The 23,789-nt window shown below is 43.4% G+C and overlaps 1 protein-coding gene across 8 annotated transcripts in view; it reads right to left on the bottom strand.

Annotated features, from left to right (window-relative positions):
- Positions 1–23,789, bottom strand: part of PRDM2 (PR/SET domain 2) — a 125,143-nt gene that overhangs the window by 80,311 nt on the left and 21,043 nt on the right. For 7 of the 8 annotated variants that reach the window (XM_042996077.1, XM_042996076.1, XM_042996080.1 and 4 more), the window contains 2 exons: positions 10,482–10,599; positions 8,565–8,668 (listed from right to left, as the gene is read on the bottom strand). In XM_042996077.1, coding sequence (XP_042852011.1) covers positions 8,565–8,668; positions 10,482–10,599 — 222 coding nt within the window. The remainder of the gene's footprint in view (positions 1–8,564; positions 8,669–10,481; positions 10,600–23,789) is intronic. The other variant, XM_042996079.1, reaches the window with a different exon arrangement.

Genomic DNA, 23,789 nt, shown 5'->3' with positions numbered 1-23,789 from the left:
AATGTACACACACTTTAGTGAGCATACACACTTGCAGGAATTTATTCTCATGAGATAATTGGCAATTGTACCAAGATGTATGTACAAAAATGTTCCTAACAGTGTGGTTTATTACAGACTGTTTCCAATTAGTTGCTAAGTGAAAACCACTACGGATTAGCTCAGTATGATAATCCATGCACAGAGCAGAATACTAAGCAGACCTAAAAAGCACTTTTGTACAAACTGTTAGTTTATGTGGAATCTTTTGTTAGATAATTCTATATCCCTTAAGAATTTTTCCAATGAACATACATGATTTCTACAATTGGAAGAAAACAAAGATAACCACGAGCTGGGGAAATATTTTTACTGGTGTAAAGGGTGCACACAATACTATTGATGACTGAATAAAGCTAGTCATAGAAAGTATGGCTTAAGACGTACCATTTTTGTTTTCAACATATGAATGCCTGAGGAGAAAAATAAGCTGACACTAAATACATGAAACTGTCAGCAACGGTTTTCTCTGAGAAGCGGGATTATCCATAATTTTTGTTTTCTTTCTTCTGTTTATCTGAATTTTCCGCCTTTCCTCCACTGACTTCGTATGATCTCAAAGTAAAGAAGGGACAGGGTGGGAGAGCAAATTCGTCTCCGGCATGAAACCCCACGTTGGACTGAAGGCCTCAGAGGCCCTACCGATGCTCCTCCTTCCTCCTGCCATCACCACCGTCATCACACACAGTTTAAATCTGCAGCTTTCTCATTTTTATTGAGAGTCTAACCTTATGGATAGAAACCGGTATGAAAACATGTTTTTATACAATTTCTACCTTAGCTGGCCAAACCTGGGCTTCCAATCAGAATCAATTTCAGTGACTGGCACACAGAACCCAAACGGTAACATGTGACAGCTCTGGCTTCACGTTAACCGCCAAAACTAGAACACAAAGGCGCTGCAGCCCTGTTAGGCTAGGGTAGTGGGAAACGAACTAGAATCCCTTCTTTCACACAAAGCGAGTGCAAAGGCAGGTCAAACTCCCACTCCAGCTCAAGCTCAATAAATGATACGCAACCAACCAATTTCCAAATCTTTAGAATGACCAAAAAATATTCGGCTGACTTGATCCCGGAGAGAAATATTTTCATATAATCAAGAATTTTTCCTCATCCAATCTATAGGAGTCCCTTTTAACAAAGCAAGGTATACCCTTTAACAAGGTATAACAAAAGGTACACCTTTTATACAAGGCAAGGCAAGGATACCTGATTGTGTATATACAAAACAATTTTTACAGATTAACTTCCAAGTGGAAATTCCTTCCTCGGAGAAACAGAGCTCAGGGAGAAGCATCTCCACACCAAGCCCCGGGCTAGATGCTTAATGAGGGATTTTATTTAGCTTTTACAGGAACCCTATGATATAGAAGTAAGCCCCTTTTATAAATCAAGACACTAGGAAAGGCTGCTAATTTTACTAGAACACTGAAGTCACTAAAATTCTGAGCCAGGATTCAAACCCGGTCCCCTCAGTTATGCTTCCATTTCAATTTCCCTTTTTCCAAACCTCTCCTCCCATCCTGGACCTTCCCTCAGTCACCCAAGCCTGACCTCCCTTCTGCCCTTACCACTGAGCACAGCCTGGGTATTAACTCTTTGTCGAACAAAACATAATTTTCACACCACCTAATTGCCATGCAATTTAATCCAATCCTTTTGAAATGGCCATAAAACCACCTACATTCAAAATCCAGTACACACCGCAATCTAAAAATGCATCAAAGTTAAATACTCCTGAAGAACAGAGGATGCTTTGCAAAGGACGAACCAAACTGATAAAACATACTTACCTCCTGGGTTGGGGGTGAGGGTTTTCATTTAGATCCGTCCTTATCATTTACTTGTTATATTCTACGTGTGTTCATTCAAATTTGTAAACTCAAAAACCTCTCATTCAATTAATGCAAACATTCATCATTTGAATCCTCAACTGTTTGTCTAGGAGGTCCTTACCCACTCTCAACTTACAGTAACAAACTTTACTCTGACACAAATCACTGCCAGGGATTAAGACAGAGCACTGAAGATGCTTCCTCATACTGAATCGACTCTCATGCTGAGATACGTCTTGCATTCATCCAAACAACCCCCCAGCCCCCTGCAAATTAGAGTCTACAGTGATACAGCCTTTCTGTTGGCTGTTCTCTGGACTTGCCCTTCAAACAGCTCTGACACATTACTAATGGTGGGACAGAACCTCTCCGGGAGGTCCATGCTCCTGAGGCTCCTTTCCATCTTTATTCCTCTGGGGATCTAGCTTACTGCATTTCCAACATTATGATCCATACACTGTTTGCCACTTTCCCCGCCTGTTCCCAGGAAGAGACAATATCTATTCCCACTTGTGGAGACTGACAAAAGGAGTAAAGGGGAGACAGGAGGCTCGTGTCTCTACAGGCCCAACTTGCAGAGCATTTACTTCTCATGTGTTCCATAAGTAAACAATAACTCAGCTTGTAGAAGTCACTTTCAGGATTCCTCCCGCCCCCCCCCCCCCCCACACACACATACACCGTGTTAGAGCTTTTTGGTTCAAAATACAGCCCATACTCTCTAACATTAGAAGAGAAAAAAATTCAGACCACCTGGGTGGCTCAGTTGGTTGGGTGTCCAACTTTGGCCCAGGTCATGATCTCACGATTCGTGAGTTCGAGCCCCACATCGGGCTCTATACTGACAGTTCAGAGCCTGGAGCCTTCTACAGATTCTGTGTCTCCTTCTCTCTCCACCCCTCCCCGACTTGTGCTCTGTCTCTCAAAAATAAATAAATGTTAAAAAAAAAAAAAAAAAAAAAGACAAGAGAAAAATTCAGGGCACCTGGGTGGCTCAGTCGGTTAAGCCTCCAACTTCGGCTCGGGTCATGATCTCCCAATTCTTGAGTTCGGGCCCCATATCGGGCTCGGCGCTAACAGTGTGGAACCTGTTCAGATTCTGTCCCTCTCTCTCTTTGCCCCTCCCAACTCGTGTGCTCACATGCTCACTCGCTCTGTCTCTCAAAAATAAACAATTTTTTAAAAACAAACAAATAAATTAGAAATTCTAACTCTGGACTATGGATGCTTAAGAATCCCATATAACCCTATATATGATATGCAAAATGTTGTGTACATATACACACTTGTACATTTTCTGCGGAAATTTTCAAAAGGGCCCACAACCCACAAAAAAAGTAAGAACCTCCGGGCTCTGCTAGCGGGAAAGGCACAGAACAGGCAACCAGGAAGCCTGGACACGAGGCCAGACTCTGGGACTGGCAGCTTGAAGGCATGAAGCAAGCCACCTCACACAGATTTCTCACCTGTCGAAAGACTTAGGGCATTTCCAGTATCCTATTATTCCACAAACAAAAATCTCCATTGGGTATTGCCAGTAATCTATGCAATACCACGAATATTATATGTCAGACTCGGTGCTCCAGAACTTAGGACACTGGTAAAAGCACATGCCAAAAGCTTAACAAATAGGGGCTAAAATAAAGGAATAAATGGACTCCCAGAGAGACTTTTTTTTTTTTTTTTTTTTTGCACTAGACCAAGCTGCCAATCTGTGTAAAAGTTAACTTATTTGGGAGGATCACTTACTTCTCTGTATTGCAATGCCCTCATCTGCCCTAAAGTTCCACAGAAAAGAGTATGATCGGCCTAGAAGCTTCTATGACCACCAACTGTACAGGTACTCCACTTGTAACTACCAAGTTCAAAATCTTTTCACCACTGGGGCACCTGGGTGGCTCAGTCGGTTGGGCGTCCGACTTCAGCTCGGGTCATGATCTCGTGTCTTGAGTTCGAGTCCCCTGTCGGGCTCTGTGCTGACAGCTCAGAGCCTGGAACCTGCTTCGGATTCTGTGTCTCCCTCCCTCTCTGCCCCTAACGCACTCGCATTCTGTCTCTGTCTCTCTCGAAAATGAATAAACATTTAAAAAATTAAAAAAAAATTTTTTCACTGCCATCAACCACACAGCTTCACAGTAAACCTAAGACACCAGTCATCACCACACTCGTCCCCACTTGCTTCTCCTTTCTACACACTGAGACCAGGGCTCAGCTAACTTTTTCTGTAAAGAACTAGGAATAAATATTTTCAGCTTTGCAGGCTGCACGGACTCTTGTCAAAACTCCTCAACTCTGCCACCATAGGGCCAAAGCAGCCATCGATAACATACAAACAAATGAACGCAGCTATGTTCTAATAAATCTTGATTTGTGAGCGGACATCTGAGTTTCATATGATTTTTATGTGTCACGAAACATTTGATTTTTTGTTTAAACCACTTACAAATGTAAAAAGCACTCTTGGCTGTGGGACTGTAAACAACAGGTGGCAGGTTGCATTTCCATGAGACCCAGGTCTTTTCCTCTGGCACCGCCCCTCTGGTGCAGGTTTGGAAGATGGAAAGAAGAGCTGAGCAGTACTTTCTAGAAAAAGGTTCTACAGGATCAGCTGGCTGACTTCTCTGCTCTTTTTTCTTCTTGCCTCCATTTTAAACTTAGAAATAATCTGAAATTCGAAGTGTTGAGCTAGGGGGCACCAGGGTTGGCTCAGTCGTTTAAGTGTGAGACTCTTGATTTCGTCTCAGGTCATGATCTCACGGTTCGTGAGAGAGAGCCCTGTGCCGGGCTCTGCGCTCAGTGCAGAGCCTGCTTGGGACCTCTCTCTGCCTCTCCCCTGTGCACATGCACGTGTGCAAGCTTTCTCTCTCTCTCTCAAAATAAATAAATAAACATTAAAAAAAAAAAAAGAAGTGTTGAGCTAGCAAAGACTAGGGAATGCACTTGCTCATGTCTAATCTGAACAGTGCAGATGGATAAAACGTTTTTCACTTCCTCAAATGATTAAAGTCTTCTCATTGAAGAGCAATAATTCATCAATTTTAGTTGAAATACAATTCTACATCTTCCCACCATCCCCGATTCAAAAGTTATTTGTCTAAATGAATAACATGCAAACGGAAGTAGTGAACCATCAGTTTTCACTTATAAGAATGGGGCGGAGGAGGGGACCATTAAAAAGGTTAGCAATACTGGGTTTTAAAAAGCTAGAAAAAAATAGGTACTTTTGGTGGGTATACAAATCCGTGCAATCCTTCTGGAGGTCTGTTAGCAAAATTCACCAGAGACTAAAACGTAAATAACTTTTGACTTAACATTTATACTTCCAGGAATTTATCTTAAGAAGATAACCAGACAAGTCAGCACACATGTATACACGGTGAGTTTCATAGTCAGAAGAGTTGTTAATACCATGAAGAGATGAAAACTATTTAAATGACAACTGGTTGAATAGTGGAAGAATGCAATGGAATTCTATGTGGCCACAGGACATAATGATGCAGATGAAACTGTTTGACATGGGCACGTCCACAGCAAATTGAAAGAGAAAAACCCGTCACAAAACTGCATGTGCGCTTTGATCTCCTTGCACGAAGCATCTCTATATGGTGTTTGTATATGCACCAGCCTGTGTGAGAGACAGAAGAAAAACAGGCAGAGAAGCACTGACTTGGAACGTTCACCAAAATATTCACAGATGATTTTTAGTTTCTTGTTTATAGTGTTCTGTAATGTTTACGTTATTTTCCAATGAGCATGTATAACTTTTATAATTTAAAAGAGACTTATCAGAATGTACACCAAGAATGAACCCTAATGAAAACTATGAGCTTTAAGTGACAGTGATGTGTCATAAGTGCAGGCTCTCTGAAAGTCTAACCAATGCACCACCCTGGTGCGATGGCGGGAGGAAGGGGGGATGGGGTATGCAGGCACACTCTGTACTTTCTGCTCAATTTGCTCTGAACCTAAAACTACTCTAAAAAATAAAATCTAGGGGAAAAAAAAAACGCATCAAAACAATTCACATGCCAACAACTCACAAGTGCAAAAGAAGCCATCTGAGACCCACGAAAGCGAATCTGAAAGGCTTTTGTCAGAAGCGCAGATCACCGCAGACCTCTCGGCACGGGTGGGGGCAGTCCCGGGAGTATCACACCAAGTCCAGCACTCCAGCTGCCAGCAAGCAGTTCCCACCAGAAACTGCTCGAACAACTGCTCTCCTTTTAGGAGAAGCTGACTGTTTGGGGCATCACCCTGAGGATACTTTATTGTTTCTCTCCTGTTGTTTCTGATTGACTAGAATGTTTTCAGTGAAAGCTTAGGGGACGTAAGACTCTGTGAGACAATCAAGGGCTCAAGAAAAGCAATTTAACACTTGGTCTTAGTTAGCTTTAAAATGAGTTCTAGCTGGGGCAAAAGAGGAGGCTGCTAAAAGATAAGCAGGTCTTAAGGGGCTTTAACAGAAGAACAAATGCCAAGATGAGATTTTAATGATAAGCAGTTTCTCTTACTTGAATACAAGCCATTCTGATGCAAGTCTGAGGATCAGACCAAGGTTGGAAGAAATCACTGGGGATATACTAAATTTTACTTGGTGTTTTACTTTCTTTACAAGACACATGGACACTATAACTGCGGCTTCCTGTATTTTGCCGAATGCATGCCTCTACCTATACATGTATCGACTTTTATTTTAACAGAGCAAAGGCTTACAGGTTTCTGTACGGAATACGTACCTTGTAGTCGGAACTACCTGAACGACATCCACTTGTTTTTAATTCCAAGAAGGAAGAGCCAGCCTTGACAAGAACTGAAGTTTTAAATATAACAAGAACTGGCAATGTCAGAAGACTCACAAACTGTGGTGGTATGCACGTAGAAGTACCTAAGTTAACAATGCGATCTTAACATGTTTGTAAGTAGAAATCGAATCCCTAATATGTCATGGCTCCAAATTAGGATATTCACCAAGCTACTATGAACTCATACTACGTATGAATTTCAATACAAACGAAGTTTAATTTACAAAAGACACTATTAATGATTTATATACTATGCCCAACAATAGCAAACTGTTAAGGCGGGTAAATTAGGTACAATAAATTTAGGTATAATATTAATGACATTTGTTCAAGCTCAGCATTACACACACAGAACGAGAGAACACATCTCCTGGTTTCCAGACACTGTCCTCACTAAGATTAGCGCGGACCCGGTAGAACATATCTGTTAGTTTCCCTTGGGAAAGTTCTAAAATTAAAAATGCAGTTTATTTGGGGGCATACTTTTGTGGTCCAGACATTTTTAATCATACAGGCATTATCTGGAGTAATTAATATCATTTTTTGGCTGGGCAGTTTTTCTACAAATATAAGCGCTCTTTCACCTCAAAAGTAGTGAAATAGCATAATGTGATTATTCTCACGCTAACTCCTCATTTCCTAAGGCCCTTCGGGTTAACTGTCATCAGATTTATTATAAGGGACTCACGACAAATACAGAACCTCAAGATTACTGGAAGAAACCAGAGGAACCTTCAAGTTAAGAAACACTGCTCTGAACACTGAGACTGAGAACAGCAGCGACATACCTCAGATGTACAAATGTCACAGAACTTCTTGATGTAAAGTATCCAGCCATTTCCTAGGCATATTTTGTTTTTAGGTCCGTGTATGTTTACGTGTGAAACAGATGTGATTCCATTTAAGACAATCTGATAGGAATGCTTTTCCTAACCACCGAAAAACTTCACTTGCTTTGCAAAGGGAGTCACACACCACTGAGATCCTATCAGACCACGAGAGCTTCCCCAGAGCACCTGATCTGAACAAAATTCCACATGAATGATGAATTTGCATGCAACGCTCCAGGAAGCAGTAACAACCTATTTACCTTCACAGCTATCTTAATGAGGGATTTCTTCTTGTCCCCGTTTTTAAATTGAGGATTTTAGGGCCCAGAGGTTAAGTACCCTACACCCAGAGTCACAAGGCTAAAATAAAGGTAGGATCTGAAACCAGGTAATCCAATGAAACATTTTTAACTGCCTTACTGTCGGGCAGGAGACACGGGTCCTAGCTCTGCATCAACACCACTCTCGACACGGGTCCTCACGGGGAGGAACAATTCACCTCTGTTCCTGACGGCCTCACCTCTGTAAGGAATGTGCTAATGCCCTACTCTGTCCTCCAGGATCATAGTGAGAATAGGAAATGCACAAAATTAAAGCCTCCTGAGAAGTCCGAAGCACTCTATAAATATGCCATGTGCTAAATATATCCAATTCTGAATATTCCAGCAACACAGAGATTATTTTCTAAAACACAGAGAAGACGCTAAGAGTGTTTTATTTGTGGTCACCTCAGAGTGTTCTTTTATGGTACCTATTTGGAAGCCTGCAAAGGGACAGACCAAAGTCTTGGTTGTAAAGCAAAACACCCTGAACAAGGCAATATAAAAACTGGATTTGACATTCATCGTTGAGGACACTCAAGCCGCTTCAAAATACAAATGTAAATGGCGGTCTGTATCCAAAGAAACACATTTTCTCTTTAATAAAAACATTTTTGATTTTAAAGAACATAGTAAGCGAACTATTTTAATTTCAAATGTCGAATCCTGAGAGAATAGAATGATTTCTTTAAAAACGTACTGAATGCTGATAAACAAAGAACCAGAATTCTTTCTTACCTCCCACATGTACACATTATTCTTAACCTGAGATCTTTTTTTCTTATCACCAACAAATGGCCCAAACTTTTTGCCTTTTAAAATTGGTTTAGTGGCCCAGACACCTAGAAAATAAAACCGATATTTTTATAAAGTATTGTGGTTAAAGATCAAAGCATTAAAGTCAATTCTGTTTCACAAAATAGTTAAAAGGCTAGCCGGTCTAAAAGCAAGATAATGTTAAATCAATGGAGAGCAAGTGAAATTAAATGAAATCAAGTCTTCAGGAAGATTTTTATTTTTCTTCTTTGTATTCTTCTGTACTTCCCAAATAGCCTGTAAAGAACCTACCCTGTTTTACAAGTAGGAAAGAATGTTTTCTATCTGTTTGTTTCTATTTCTCACATGTAAAATTACCCAGATGGCACAATCACAAATACCCAGAGAACAGCACAATAACAACTTAACGAGAAAAAATACGAGGAGTGAAACTATAATTTTTCGAGGGAATGTTTTTGTTTTAGGATGTATTTATTTATTTAAGTAATCTCTACACTCAACACAGGGCTCAAACTCATGACCCCGAGATCAAGAGCCACATGCTCCACCAACCGAGCCAGCCAGGCGCCCCGAAACCATAAATAATTTTGAACTCTTTCTACTTTTCCGCAGATTTGGAATGATCTCCAATGAACATGAATTGCTTTCACAAAGGCTGAGAAATGCAGTTTTGTGAATAAGTATTTCTGAAGCGCGCTCAAAACGGAACACTCTTTCCTCTCCGGCTAGGTCTCCTGAAAACTTGGCTGCTGTAACAACTCACTCTTCAGAGTTGCAAACGGCCAAGAGTTATACCGCTGCTGCTGCTGCTCCGTGGTAGTCCTAGGCTGTTGTTTTTCTGTGCACTACCCATAGGCAAACAGACGAGCCGCAGAAGGCAGCAGGCAAAACGGCGGAAGGTGGTGGTGGGGCCAAGGGAACCGGCACCCAGAGGTGACGCTCCCTGACAACATCCCTTTGGACAAGTTCCCTCGTCTTCTGGTCTCCATTTCCTCAGGCACAGAAGGAAGGCGGAGACTGAGCCAGTCCTGCCCAGCTAGGAGCTTCAAGTTTCCCTCTCCTGTAAGTCTACGAATCCAGTTTGATAACAGAGCTAACGATCAGTTAGTGGCACTATAAAATCAACCACTTTCCCGTGAATGATGTAAGCGCTCAAGCTGCTTACTGAATACTTTTTCAGTGAGAATTAGGAAAAGCATTTATTAACAATTTATTCACACACATATACACATCAACTGGAATATCAGAAATACATCTTAAAAAAAAAAAACAAAAAAACGCAAAGGGATGTACTTTGACTAGATTTTTATGATTTACTTCCTTATTAGCCTCCCGTCTAAAGATTAGGTCACAAAAGCAAAACCAAATACACAAAAGCTTGGTTTGTATTCAATGAGAAATCCCAGCCAGAAGCATTCAGGTACGCTCGGATCGTCATTCGTCCAAGTACCTGCTGAGGTCCATAATGCGTCAGGTACTGGAGACATAAAGAGAAATGAGAAATGAAGGCACTCAAATCAATGCAAGGGCAGATGTGACGATACACAAGGATGAGATTAAATATAACAGCACAGTCACACTCAAGTCCCAGTGAAACAAGACAGGAAGGAATACGCTCTGTAGTACAAAGAGCCCCGAGGAAACGTGGAAGGGAACACGCGGGCTGAATCACGAAGGACGGGAGGTGGTGGGCGTGGAGATATTTCTGGTTCAGTTTTAGAATCTATGTCCACCCTGGATTCTTAACTGGAAAATGCAGAAACACCACACAGTGTTCGAAATCAAAGTGTAAACCTGTTGCTTTTATGATGAGCTCCCCACCTCCACACAGGCTGCCCCCTTCCCCTCCCCGTCCCCTCCGGGGACCCTAGTACTCACCAATCCGAGTCTTGTCAACAGCAGATGGGAAAAGCCTCACTTCCTCCGGAAGTCCTCGAAGCACATGTTCAGGCACCTCAGCCAGGCTCTCAGCAGCTGCGACAGGCTCGGTGGCGTTCTGCAAGTCAAGGAACAGAAGGATCAGAGCAGAGGGAAGCAAACCCAGTTGGTGGGTTTTTTGTTGGTTTTTTTTTTTTTTTTTTTTCTGGTCCAATAAGCAAATATGCAAAACTGTAACTGCAACCTGAAGCTGGCAAGCCAGACGGAGACTACAAGATGCGAGATGCAGAGCATTTCAGGAGTTGCTTTCATTGTTGTGAGTCTCCAAAGGAAACTGCTGCAACCTTCAAGTCTGTCTGCGTTAATCTGTTTTGTTCAGCCACCTGTAGTCATTTTCAAACTACGCGAATCTCTGGCACCACACTGTTTTCAACTCCCACAGAATCTGGAAGTAAGATACGGCTTCAGCTTCCTTTTCAGTCCAAGGCTACCATCAGCATTTTAGAACGCTTAAAAAATAAAAATCAACACTCCTACTTACACGAGTACTTCTGGCACACACTGCAAAGGCCCAGCCAGCCGGCCAGACCCCACCCCACCTATGTTTTCATCCTTCTGGAGCAACACCCCCTTTAACAGGGGCTTGAATATTCCGACAAGAACACTACAACTTTTTCTGGGCCCTCAATGGAAATGCAACCTTTCCCGGAAGCAGTAATTTGCCGCTTCTATCAAGTCACATTAAATAGCAAAGTTGCCAGAATATCACAGTCTCCAAGAAATAGGGAATTGTATGTAATTACTAACCAAAATTCACTTTAATCTTAAGAAATAACATTACTATTAGGTACGTATTATATAAGGGAAGAGAAAGCAAAAATCTGAGGCAACTGGTAAAACATGACTGTTAGTTTGAAAATAACGTTCAATCAAAGGAAAACCAAGTTTGTATTGACTGTTATCCCATATACCCCCAAAGAACCGACGTACATATCATAACACCACTAAGAATGATGGGTCCTTTAGTCTTAGGTGTTTTTTTATTTCACTGCAAAGGGAAACACTTCTCAAGGATTTTCAAAGATACCAAAGTAAGCAAAAAGCAAACTCCAACCTAAGGAAGTTAACTTCCCCACAATGAAGCTCTTACAGCTTTTAAGAATGTTTTGTACAAAGACAAGAAATCATCCACGTTTGTGTAATCCCAACATTATTTTTTTTGATGTTTTCTGTGCTGTGTTTGTTTGTTTGTTTGTTTAAAGTATCAATAGGCTGCTTTAAGAGAAATAAATCCCCAGCAAGGAGCAACTCATTATGAAGGTCCACTCTCTGGCGTTTTTCGAGTCGGGATGCACACAAGCGGGCCCCCAGGGACGGAGATTCCCTTCTCAAACAGGGCAAAAGCTCACAGTGCCGACACTCTGGAAGCACGAACGCTGTGATCCTGCTGGATCTACAGCTTGGTTCTGACAATAATACCAAGCACACGTTAAATGCCTTTCAAAACACAAGAATGCCAAAACTGCCCCCGAAAATGGGTCTGATGGTGTTTTTAATTAGCTACAGTGTGAATAAATTCAGCACACAAATTTCTCACTTTTAAATATGGTACCCCATTTTTAAAACTTTAATCTATAAATGGTGATTCTGGAAACAGGAATCTTTTTTCCAAAGGGGGAACGGGTATTAATCTTTTTTCCAAAGGGGGAACAGGCAGTGGGTACCCTAGGCTACATAATAATTATTGGACAAATAATAACATGGACAAACATGAAGAAGTACTCAGCTAAGGCTCTGAGTCCCATCAGCACATGGCCACTTAGCAGCGTGAGGAAGTTTTCTTCTCCTTCCTCAGATAGGACCCTAGCCTAAGATTTAAAAGGATCTGACACCATTTAACCTCCCTAGGAGCTTTGAAAAGACAGTGCATCAGCTGCTCTAAACTGGTACTTCCAGACACTCTGACAATAATACTAATAAGTTAGCATTTCCTGAGAAAGTCCTCAGGGCCTCAGTACAAGGCACTGCACTAACCGTCTTCTGTGCATGATGGCATTTACTCCAAACAGCTCAAGGGGCAGGGACTATCATTGCTTCCTCTGGCACCGCCCCTGCCCTATCCCCTCACCCCCACCCCCAACACCAACACACCCATTAAGGAGGAAATTGAGGCTTAGGGAAGTGGTCTAAGTTGCTCAAGACCAGGATTTGAACCTTTGTCTGTCTGACCCTGAGCCCATGTTCATAACTACTGTGCTCTTTCCAGCTAAGATTCTGCTGGATAAGGTCTGAGGATCTAATGTAAAACATGCTGACTCTAGGTGATAGCACTGTATTATAGAATTGAAATCTGCTAAGAGAAATGTTCTCACAAAAAAAAAAAAAAAAGGAAAAGGATAAATATGAGAGATGATGGATGGGGTAGTTAACTAGATGGTTACACATATATCAAATTACCACTATGTATACTTCATATATCTTACAATTCGTCAATTATACCTCAATAAACCTGAAAAAAAAAAAAAAAGAAAACAAAAAAGAAAAAATTCTGCTGGAACAGAATCTGAGAACCTCTGCCCTAAAACCTCCCAACTTCCATGGCAGTGACGGCAGCCAACGGCTCCTGAGGCAGGAATGGTGATTCCCACGGGAAATGTGTCACTGGAGTGTAATTTGGAGACCACGTGTGTTAACATTTCTGATACACCTGTGAACAGAAAGGACCTCAGCAGAACTGCCACAAGAAAAAAGATAAGACAAATTCCTATGCATTTATTTACCTGCTTTTGGTGAAGCCCTCCCTGCTTGTAAATTTGGGCTCATTTACCTAGTGGAGGAAAGTTTTTTTTTATATTTTAGTAGCCTTCACACTACAAGACTCAACTAAAATTTGCAGACTTCCAACCACACCAAGCCAACCCTGGCAGCCCCAGGACCTGGCTCTCACCTTTCCAGCTGCAATGGCTCCAGCTGGAAACTGCCTCTTCCCTTCCTTAGTTTACAAATAATTAGTTGTAAAATTATGTGTTTAACGTACCTCCTCTGATAAACTACAGTGAAGACAGATGGTATCTTTTTTTTTTTTTAACATTTATTTATTTTTGAGACAGAGAGAGACAGAGCATGAATGGGGGGGGGGGGTCAGAAGAGAGAGGGAGACATGGAATCTGAAACATGCTCCAGGCTCTGAGCTGTCAGCACAGAGCCCGACGCGGGGCTCCAACTCACGGACCGCGAGATCATGACCTGAGCCGAAGTCGGATGCTCAACCGACTGAGCCACCCAGGCGCCCCAGATGGTATCTATCTTATTCGATGTTGCGTTCCCAATGCTTAGCAGGGGACACAACATGTCATGTTTGTTGTCATTTAAATACCTGAATGAATACATAATTCTTGTAAACCAACTTAAAACTTTTTTAGAAAAAGGAGGGCTAGAAATAAATAAAATAGCTGGGTCATCTATCGGAAAGCATTTTTTCCATGTGCCTGAATTTCTTGAATGTGAGGTACGTATATTTCTGGGCCAACATAAGAATTCTTTTTTAGAAAATGTGATATATGCTTTAAATTCTTAGCACGTAATTTACAAGTAAACCTTTAGAACAAAAGACTATTTAAAAGAAAATTTCTCTCCCCCACCCATATATAAACTGAGATCTCATTTATACACACAAACATACATATACACATATATTTATACATGTGAACATCCTTAGAGTATTAGATGTAATATTATACTCTAAACAAGGTCATGTTGGTTCCTACACTGAAGATCACCATTTGATCCTGGGACTACTTCCCAGATCAATTTTTCTCTAAAAGAAATTGCAGCATCTACTCAATTTCTGAGTCCCTTCTACGGGCCAGGCAATGTTTTAAGCACCTCCTTTGCCTTAACAATGTGTCACTCTATGGAGGAAGACCGACAAAATCAACCAAGGATATACAATGCCTGGTACTTTCTGATGCTCTGAAGAAAAATTAGGCACAAGAGGAGGACACAGTGACGGAGATGGGTAGGGTGCTATGTTAAACAGACTGCTTCAAGAAGTAGAAGGGCATCATGTGACAGTATGGGGGGGCAAACACACCAGGACAGGTAATCAGCAAGGACCCTTGCTGACTCAAGAATAAGCTTGATATGATCACAGAACAGACAGGCAAAAAGACCAGCGAGTCCAGAGCAGAGAAGGTGAGGGAAAAGCAGCTGGAGCTGACGCGGGAGAGGTAGGTAGGGGTAACACCTTAGGAGAAATGGATCACCTGCTGAACTACACAGAATACGAGGAATAGAAGGTGACCAGCCAGAGACCAAACTGCAGGCGCCAGGAAGGACCCTTGCTCCCCCTCCTGGAGTGGCCAACCGCCCATCCTTGCCATCCCAGAATAAAGGCACGTTCCTGTTTCAAGGGTTTCTGGACACCGATCACTGTGGTAAGCACAGAGGACGTTACAAGGACTTCTCTACTTTCCTATTACGTAACAGGAAAACAGAAGAGCTCGTTTACTTCACCGCTTGATGAAGTAAAGGCTCCAAACATGTATCAGTGAACTGATCTAGAACAGCATATGTTAAATTTAATGTGTTAAATTTAAGTTAACTTAATAAGCTTTGTTATTGATCTCATTAAATCAAGGTCTTGAACTTCCTAACTCAAACTCAAAAGAAGGCAGTCAGTATTCCTCCCCCTCCCCGACTCGTGGCCACAAGCAGCTCTCCCTCACTCAGTCCATCACTCAGTCATTAACAAAGACTTCCTGAGAGCCCGCTCCAGGCTGGCCCTGCGCTGAGCAGTGAAGGTACGATGGTTCACAAAGCTGATCCGGGCCCTCTGCTCACAAAGTTTTCAGAGAACTGCTTTTTCCCTTCCCCTAATACCTAATACCTTTCCTTTGGCTCACGATGACTTCCCATGCTGGATGGCGGGGGAGCGTCAGGGGTATGACTTTTACTCCCTCCTCTGGACCAAGCTCTGCGCTAAATGTTTTTCCTGCATTACCTCGCAATAATCACAGCTGACACCGATGGATGTTCAGGACGCCATTCGGATGCTACTGTAAGCTCTTTTAATCTTTTAACCAGCTCGTTTAATCTTTACACCGCCACTCTGGCTGTGGGCACCTTGATGATCCTCACTCTACAGATGAAACTGAGACCTGCCCACAGTCATGGCTAGTAAGTGGCAGAGGCAGGATTCAAACCCAGACAGTCAGGCTTCAGGGTCTGGGTTCTCAAATACTATGCCACAGAGCTGCCCTGTCAAGTAACTCTCCCAAGCTGCGTGGTTTTACTTTTTTTTTTTAATTTTTTTTTTAACGTTTATTTATTTTTGAGACAGAGAGAGACAGAGCATGAACAGGGGAGGGGCAGAGAGAGAGGGAGACACAGAATCTGAAGCAGGCTCCAGGCTCTGAGCTGTCTGTCAGCACAGAGCCCGACGCAGGGCTCGAACTCACGGACCGCGAGATCGTGACCTGAGCCGAAGTCGGCCGCTTAACCGACTGAGCCACCCAGGCGCCCCAAGCTGCGTGGTTTTAAAGTAGCAGAGCCAAGGGGCACCTGAGTGGCTCAGTCGGTTGAGCGTCAGACTCCTGATGTCGTGTCATGATCCCAGGGTCAAGGGATCGAGTCCTGCATCAGGCTCTGAGTTGTTGCGTGTGGAACCTGCTTAATTCTCTCTCTCTCCCTCTGCCCCTCCCCCTCTTACACTCTCTTTCTCTAAAATAAAAATTTTAAAAACACATAAAAAATAAAAATAAGAAAAATAAAGTAGCAGAGCCAAGATAAAGTCCAGACAGACTCCAGAGTGCACGTTCCAACCAAGCCAGTAGGGTATCTCACAGTCATTTAGGGCCACCTTTGGGGGGCCCACAGGGTCAGGGCTATTTCAACAATAGTCCTAGGATGTTACCTGCCTTTTTCATTCTCAGGCATGTAGAGGGGAGGTTTTCAGGGTTTATGACAAGTGATGATGTCATCATTCCACTGGCTAATGGATGTGTGATTGTCTAATCTCATGTTTTAAAAATTTCTGAACTATGAATAAGGACTGTAGTCTAACCAACTCCTGAACTAGGTCTAGTTCCTGGTTTTGATACTGTAATAAAGTAAGATGTTACCACCGCGAAAAACTGAGTGAAGAAGAGTATAGGGCTCTGTACTATTTCTGCCACTTCCTGTGAAGCTATACTCCCTAAACATTGTTCAAAGAATTTTTGTTTCAAGGGGGCACATTCGGTAGAGCTTGCTCATTCGGCAGAGCTTGGGGCTCTTGATCTTGGGGTCGTGAGTTCAAGCCCCAGAGTGGCTGCAGAGTTTACTTCACAAAGAAGAAAAAAAAAATTGCTTCAATTTCTCACATGGTAAATATCCAAAGATCTAATGCACATAAACAAAAGCCTGATGATCGCTGCACGAAAGAGACCACCTCTGCTCTTCCGGCACCTCCCATCTCAGGACTGAGAAGCAGAGATCAGGAGAGATTCTGAGAGACTAACTAAACCAAGAGGAGGAAGGAGGGCGGGGTCCGCACATTCGCACCCTACCTCCCCAACTTCTCCACTACAAACTCGAGGGGCTGTTCCCTACAGGCAAGGGGGGGGGTCCGTTTTAAGGGTTTCACTCTGAATCGCTAACGGAGAACAAGCAAAGCATACCAGAACAATCTGGGATAAATAGCTTCAAAGGCAATTAAAGGCAACCAGTTATTGTCCATGGCCCTTCGGGGCTCCTGCCCGGGTGGGATAGAAAAGCAGAAGAGAGTTCCTACCCCTTACTTTAAGCACCAGCCTGGTTGGGCCAGGACCTATCAAGGCAGGAGAGTGTCATTTTGCCTGCAGGGCTCTGGGCCTCTGCCCTGCCCTAAGGAAGCCAGTCCCCACTGTCCTACCAAGCAGGATTTCCCCTAAGGCTCCATTACCACACGCCCCACCTCTCCCCACCTCCCCCAGCACTTTGCACTTTGTAAGCACTTACTGGCTGGCTGGTTTAATGGCCTCTCCACCAGAGGCAGGTTTAAGCTGCAGACCCAGGGGGCAGGTTCCGTTTCACTCACCGCTGCACCCGGCGCCTGGCACAGGACGCCGAGCCCCGAGCAGTGGTTGCTGTCAACAAACAAGTACCTGGCAGTCAAGTGCAGGAGGTCGGTGTGCACAGAGATGGCTGTGAGGGTGTACAGACCCAACTGGCCACAGAGTCCAGGGGAGTGGATGGGATCAGAGAAGAGAGACAAGCAAGGACAAAGCCCTCAGGATGTCACTATCTAAGAGCGGGAGGTAAGACCAGGCACGATGTCACCGTGGCAGAAGGGGCATCAAGAACATGATGTCAGAAAGGCTGGGGAAAAGGTTCCACGAAGGGGGAGAAGTCAACAGTCGAATCTGCTGGTGAGCTTGCAGTATGTGTGGTATCTGATCCTTCTCCACTTCCCACCGGTGTAGTCACCCTTCAGCCTGAAATAACGCAGCAATCCCCTCATCCTGCGAAGGGCAGACGAGCACCCCGCGTGCCAGCACTGCGCTACCGAGGAAAGCAGCAGCGAAGACAGATGGGTTCTGCCCACCTGACCGGGTATTCCACTGGGACCAGTGAAATAAAGAGTGTGATGGGGCACCTCGGCGGCTCAGTCGGTTGAGCGTCCGACTTCGGCTCAGGTCATGATCTCACGGTTCGTAAGTTCGAGCCCTGCGTTGGGCTCTGTGCTGACAGCTCAGGGCCTGGAGCCTGCTTCGGATTCTGCGTCTCCCTCTCTCTCTACTCCTTCCCTGCTCACACTCTGTCTCTCTCTTTCAAAAATAAATAAAGACTTTAAAAAAAAAATTTTTTTTTTTTTAAAAGAGTGTGATAAACAGATAAGGAGGGGGCACTGTCCTCGTCAGGGCAGCTGCGTGCAGGGGGACATCTTAGAGAAGATCACACACACAGACACTTGGACCTGAAAGATGAGAATGGCCACGTGTTAAGGATCGAGCATTCCAGGGAAACGTACTAAGGGGACAAAGGGCTTGGCACGTTCAGGAATAAAATGAGACCACCGTGGCCAGGTCACAGCGAGCCAGGGAGAAAGCAGAGGCGGCTGCCGCCAGAACCTGCAGAACCTTGAAGGTCAGGGTAGAGAGAGACTGGAGCTCATTTAGAGAGCAGGGGGACACAACTAGAAGGTCTTGGGCAGGGGAGTGACATGACGTGATGAGAAGGTCTTCTGGCTTCCAGTCTGTTCCCTATTCAACTTCTCTAAACCCTCTGCCTTCTTGATTAATCATCCTATAAAAAGCATCCGGTTCAGAATTCTTTTTTTTTTTTTTTAACTTTCTAAATAAACCAGTGGTTACTTTACTGGTTGTAGAGTCTCTCGAGGTTGAAGAGAAGCAAAGTAAATTAGACCTAAGAGCTCTTCTCAACCTGACATGCCCCTGAAGGAGGGTTCTGCCGCCTCCTAGTGAGTCTGTTACTGCTGAGACTGAGCTGCCAAATTTCAAACCACCTTCATCCAAGGCAGCAAACCAAGGAGCAACAGCCTTTCAAGTCAGGTGGGAGTTTGCTTGGTCTAGCCACAGCCTTAAAAAAAAAAAAAAAAGAAAAGAAAAAGAAAAATTCTATTGGAAGAAATCACAGAAAAATCTCGATTTTACTCTCAAAGTTCCTCCCTAGTCCCTACAGGCACCACTCTCTGGAGGTCCTCCTACTCCTTGGCGTCTTTCACAGATCAGGCTTTCAGCCAACAGGGCCCCCAGACCACTGATCCTTCTGGCCCTCAATTCTTCTGACCAGTCAATACCTTCTATATCCTTCCAGGTCAAGTTCAAATCCATTCATCCATGAAGACATTCCAAACAACTCACCATAATTGCCTGCTTTTCTAATTTCCTATATGCTCAGGTTTATGTTGTATGAATACAGTACTCAAGACATACAGAGAATGGTCCCACAGAGAGAGAGACCGTCAGCCAAGCAGTGGTCAATGAGGGGGTTTCTGTGAAAATCCAAAGTAATGACTTGGCCTGAACTAAAGCACTAACAGTGCTTAGAAAGTATGTTACAGGGCAGAATCAGCACTTGCTTACGAGCTGAAAACAATGGTGATGATGATACCTACAGTGTTTCCTACATGCCAGGCGCTGGCCTTGACGTTTATGAACTCATTTACTCTTGACCACAACCACATGGGGTGGTCACCACTATTATCTCTATTTAACAGGTAGGAAAGCAAATACCAAGAGGTCAAGTGACTTGCCCAAGGTCACACAGATGGAGTGGCTGTGAAGGACGAAAGTCCAATCCCTGTGGAGTCCTGTGAAGGACTGAGGGTGAAAGTGAGTCACCACACAGCAAAGTTGAGGAAGAGCAAAACAATCCTACAAAACCTTTTTCTTTGCCAAAGCATTAATATCAGAATAACAAAAAATGTAAACCTTCTTGCCAGAGTTCCTCCCACAGTTATATAAGAAAAATGTCATCCAAGTTGCTAATTCTTTTTCAAATTTCAGAAATAATCTAGTATTTTCATTCACAAAGACAATGTCCCAGATCTTATAAAAATTGCCAATTTATCTAGTAGAATACATGATTCAAAATGAGATTTAAGTGCCATCATTATTAAACATGTTAATTTTCTAAACTATACATTCATTAATCTAAGTTTAAGTCATAACACATTAAGAATCAACTTACTTGGAAGTCTCCTTTTAAAAAGCCTGAAAAATCAAATTCGCATTTATAATTACTTATAAAAATCTAATTCTATATTAATAATATGCTACAACAGCAACAGTGGTTTCAACGTTTTATACCTCATTATGCATATATACCCAGGATTAGGAAAAAAGTGGGGAAGATAACCTAAAAGCAAAGATAGAAAGCCATTCAAGGCTTTACCAAATCTTTGGAAATACATCTATGAACAGATGTATCTGAATGATCACATGGTCTGCTGCCCCCATAAAACGTCCTCTGTGAAAGGAATAAACTACCAATACCACCTACAACAACATGGATGAATCTCAAAAACACCACGCTGATCAAAAGGAGACAAACACAGGGGCGCCTGGGTAGCTCAGACGGTTGAGTGTCTGACTCTTGATTTCAGCTCAGGTCATGATCTCAGAGTTCATAGGCTTGAGCCCCCCTTCAGGCCCTGTACTGACAGTGCAGAGCCTGCATGGGATTCTCTCTCTCCCTCTCTCTGTCCCTCCCTTGCTCGTGCTCTAAGTAAATAAATAAACATTAAAAAAAAGAAAAAAAGGAGGGGGGACAAATACAAAAGGGCAAGTACTAATGATTCCACTCACGTGAAATTCTAGAACAGGAAAAAACAATCCACAGGGACAGAAAGCCAATCAGTGCCTGCCTGGGGTAAGGACGGGGTGGGGGGGGGGGGGGGGGGGGTGGGGAAGTGACACTAACTGCAGAGCAGCAGGAAAGAATTTTGGGGGTAATGGAAGTGTTCTGTACCTTGAGAGAACTGAGTGCAGGTATCTGGCAATCTTAAGACTTGCACACTTCAAACCGGTACATTAAAAAAAAATTTTTTTTTTTAACGTTTATTTATTTTTGAGACAGAGAGAGACAGAGCATGAACGGGGGAGGGGCAGAGAGAGAGGGAGACACAGAATCCGAAGCAGGCTCCAGGCTCTGAGCCATCAGCCCAGAGCCCGACGCGGGGCTCGAACTCATGGACCGCGAGATCGTGACCTGAGTTGAAGTCGGACGCTTAACCGACTGAGCCACCCAGGCGCCCCCAGGTACATTTAAAAAAATTTTTAGGGGCACCTGGGTGGCTCAGTCAGTTAAGCATCCAAGTCTGGCTCAGGTCATGATCTCCTAGTTCGTGAGTTCGAGCCCCGCGTCGGGCTCTGTGCTGACAGCTCAGAGCCTGGAGCCTGCTTCGGATTCTGCGTCTCCCTCTCTCTGCCCCTCCCCTGTTGACACCCGTTCACTTGTGCTCTTGCTCTCTCTCCCTCTCTCTCTCAAAAATAAACATTATAAAAAATAAAAATTAAATTTTTTTAAACTTTATTGATTTACTTTGAGAGTGTGTGGGAAGAGCAGAGAGAGAGAAAGAGAATCTCAAGCAGGCTCTGCACTGCCAGTGCAGAGCCCAATGTGGGGCCTGAACTCACGAACCGTGAGATCATGACCTGAGCTGACATTAAGAGTCAGTTGCTTAACCAACTGAGCCACCCAGACGTCTCTCAAATGACTGTATTTAATGCACACAAATGATACCTCAATGTTGGGCTTTTAAAGTAAAATAAGTAAATGAATTATACACTGTCCTCTTTAAATCATGTCCAAATGAAACTGTAATGGTCCCAGAAAACCAAAGATAAAAATACTGACGACGTAGTAAAAAAAAATTTTTTAATCAAAATTTTTTTCAAACCCAACTCAAGCATTCCTCTGCTCAAAACCCTCCAACGGTCTCCCATTCCTTAGGCAAAGTCTACTCTGTTCTTTACAATGACCACAGAGCTGAGCCCACACCTCTCCTCCTTCATCTGCTCTGCTCCAAGCACACAGGTGCCCTAGAACCAGCCTGCTCTGCTCCCTAGCCAGCCCCCACCTCTTAGATACACATCCACTGGGATCAGGAAGGTAACTCCACTACATGGCGTTATATATATAGCATGGCATTGGCAGTGGCTGCTGTTACAGGAAGCTGCAAGTACGATCTGACATAGACAATACGTACTAATGTTTTCATTTTTAAAAATATAAAAATAAGCAAGTTTTACTGGTATCTCATTTAAATTTGTATCAGTAACTAGGGGCACCTGGGTGGCTCAGTTGGCTAAGCGTCCGACTTCGGCTCAGGTCATGATCTCGCAGTTCATGGGTCAGAGCCCTGCATCGGGCTCTGTGCCGACAGCTCAGAGCCTGGATCCTGCTTCAGACTCTGTGTCTGCCTGTCTCTCTCTCTGCCCCTCTCCCACCCACACCCTGTCTCTCTCTCTCTCTCTCTCTCTCTCTCAAAAATAAATTTAAAAAAATTTTTAATAAAATAAATTTGTATCAAACTCTTTTTACATACTCTATCCGGAAAACGACCATAAATGATCATACCCGTTTTCATCAATTTAATTAAAGCACCTAGTTTCTTAAACATGAACTTTATTTTAAATTTTAATGTTTATTTATTTTTGAGAGAGAGAGACAGTATGAGCAGAGGAGCGGCAGAGAGAGAGGGAGACACAGAATCCGAAGCAGGCCCCAGGCTCTGAGCTGTCAGCACAGAGCCCGACAGGGGGCTCGAACCCACAAACCATGAGATCAGGACCTGAGACAAAGTCGGATGTTCAACGGAGTGAGCCACCCAGGCGCCCCTTAAACATCAACGTAAACATCAACACTGGAGAGCAACAGCAGCGTCTGACAGAAGAGTTCAGACTAAACATGACTTGACATTGAGAATGTGTCATAGTATATCACACTAAGATACATGCTATTCTACAACAGACTAATGATAAGCACCACAGTTCATTGTTGTCACCAGCAAAAGACATCCAAGAATTAGAGCGCTAATATTTCAAATTCTATGAACAAGTCTTCTTTGTTTAAACTTGCAAACAAGACTCTTAGCTACTATTCTGGGAGCAAACAGTGAGGGGGAGAGAGGATGAAACAAGCTTCAGTTTACTGAAACAGCATTAAATCGTGTTTGGTTAAGGAATGAACAGAAGAATACGACCACAGTAACAATAAAGAGATGCAGACACCACACAAAACAACCTTTACACGGTCTCTGGAAAACAACAGTCGCCAAAGAGTTCTAAAACACACCAAAAAAGTGCCCTCTTTCAAAAAGCTGGCAGGCCCTTTAAACTGTCCGACTGAAGAAACTATCTTCAACTACGGCGTTAATCTCAATAGTGAACGAACATATTACTATACTCTTGCCCAATAAAGATAAAGGTGCTACTCTAAAAAATAGAAACCAGATCATGTCACTGTCCAGTCGCTTCCCACTGCACTTAGAGTAGAACATAAGCTTCTTCCTATGGCCCTTAAGGCTCTATAAATCTGAGCCCAGCCTCTCCCCAGCTCCATCTCGTCTCAGAGCCCCCCTGATGCCCGCCAAGCTCCAGGCCCTGGCCTGTTCTGTCTGTGTTTGAACCAGCGGGCTCATTCCCACCTCGAGCCTTTGCACTCACTACTGACTCGCTCTACCTAGAATTTTCTTTCCCTGGATCTTCACATACCTGGTTCTTGGCTACCACTTGAGTCTGTTTTAACTGTTAGTCACCTCTTCAGAGCAGCCTTCTCTGACCATGTAATCCGAAGAAACTCCCTGCTGCCTCCATTCATCAC

The sequence above is a fragment of the Panthera tigris genome, chromosome C1, assembly GCF_018350195.1.
Source record: "Panthera tigris isolate Pti1 chromosome C1, P.tigris_Pti1_mat1.1, whole genome shotgun sequence".
NCBI lineage: Eukaryota > Metazoa > Chordata > Mammalia > Carnivora > Felidae > Panthera > Panthera tigris.
Note: the sequence above shows the minus strand (reverse complement) of the source record. Positions and strands in the feature narration are given on the sequence as shown.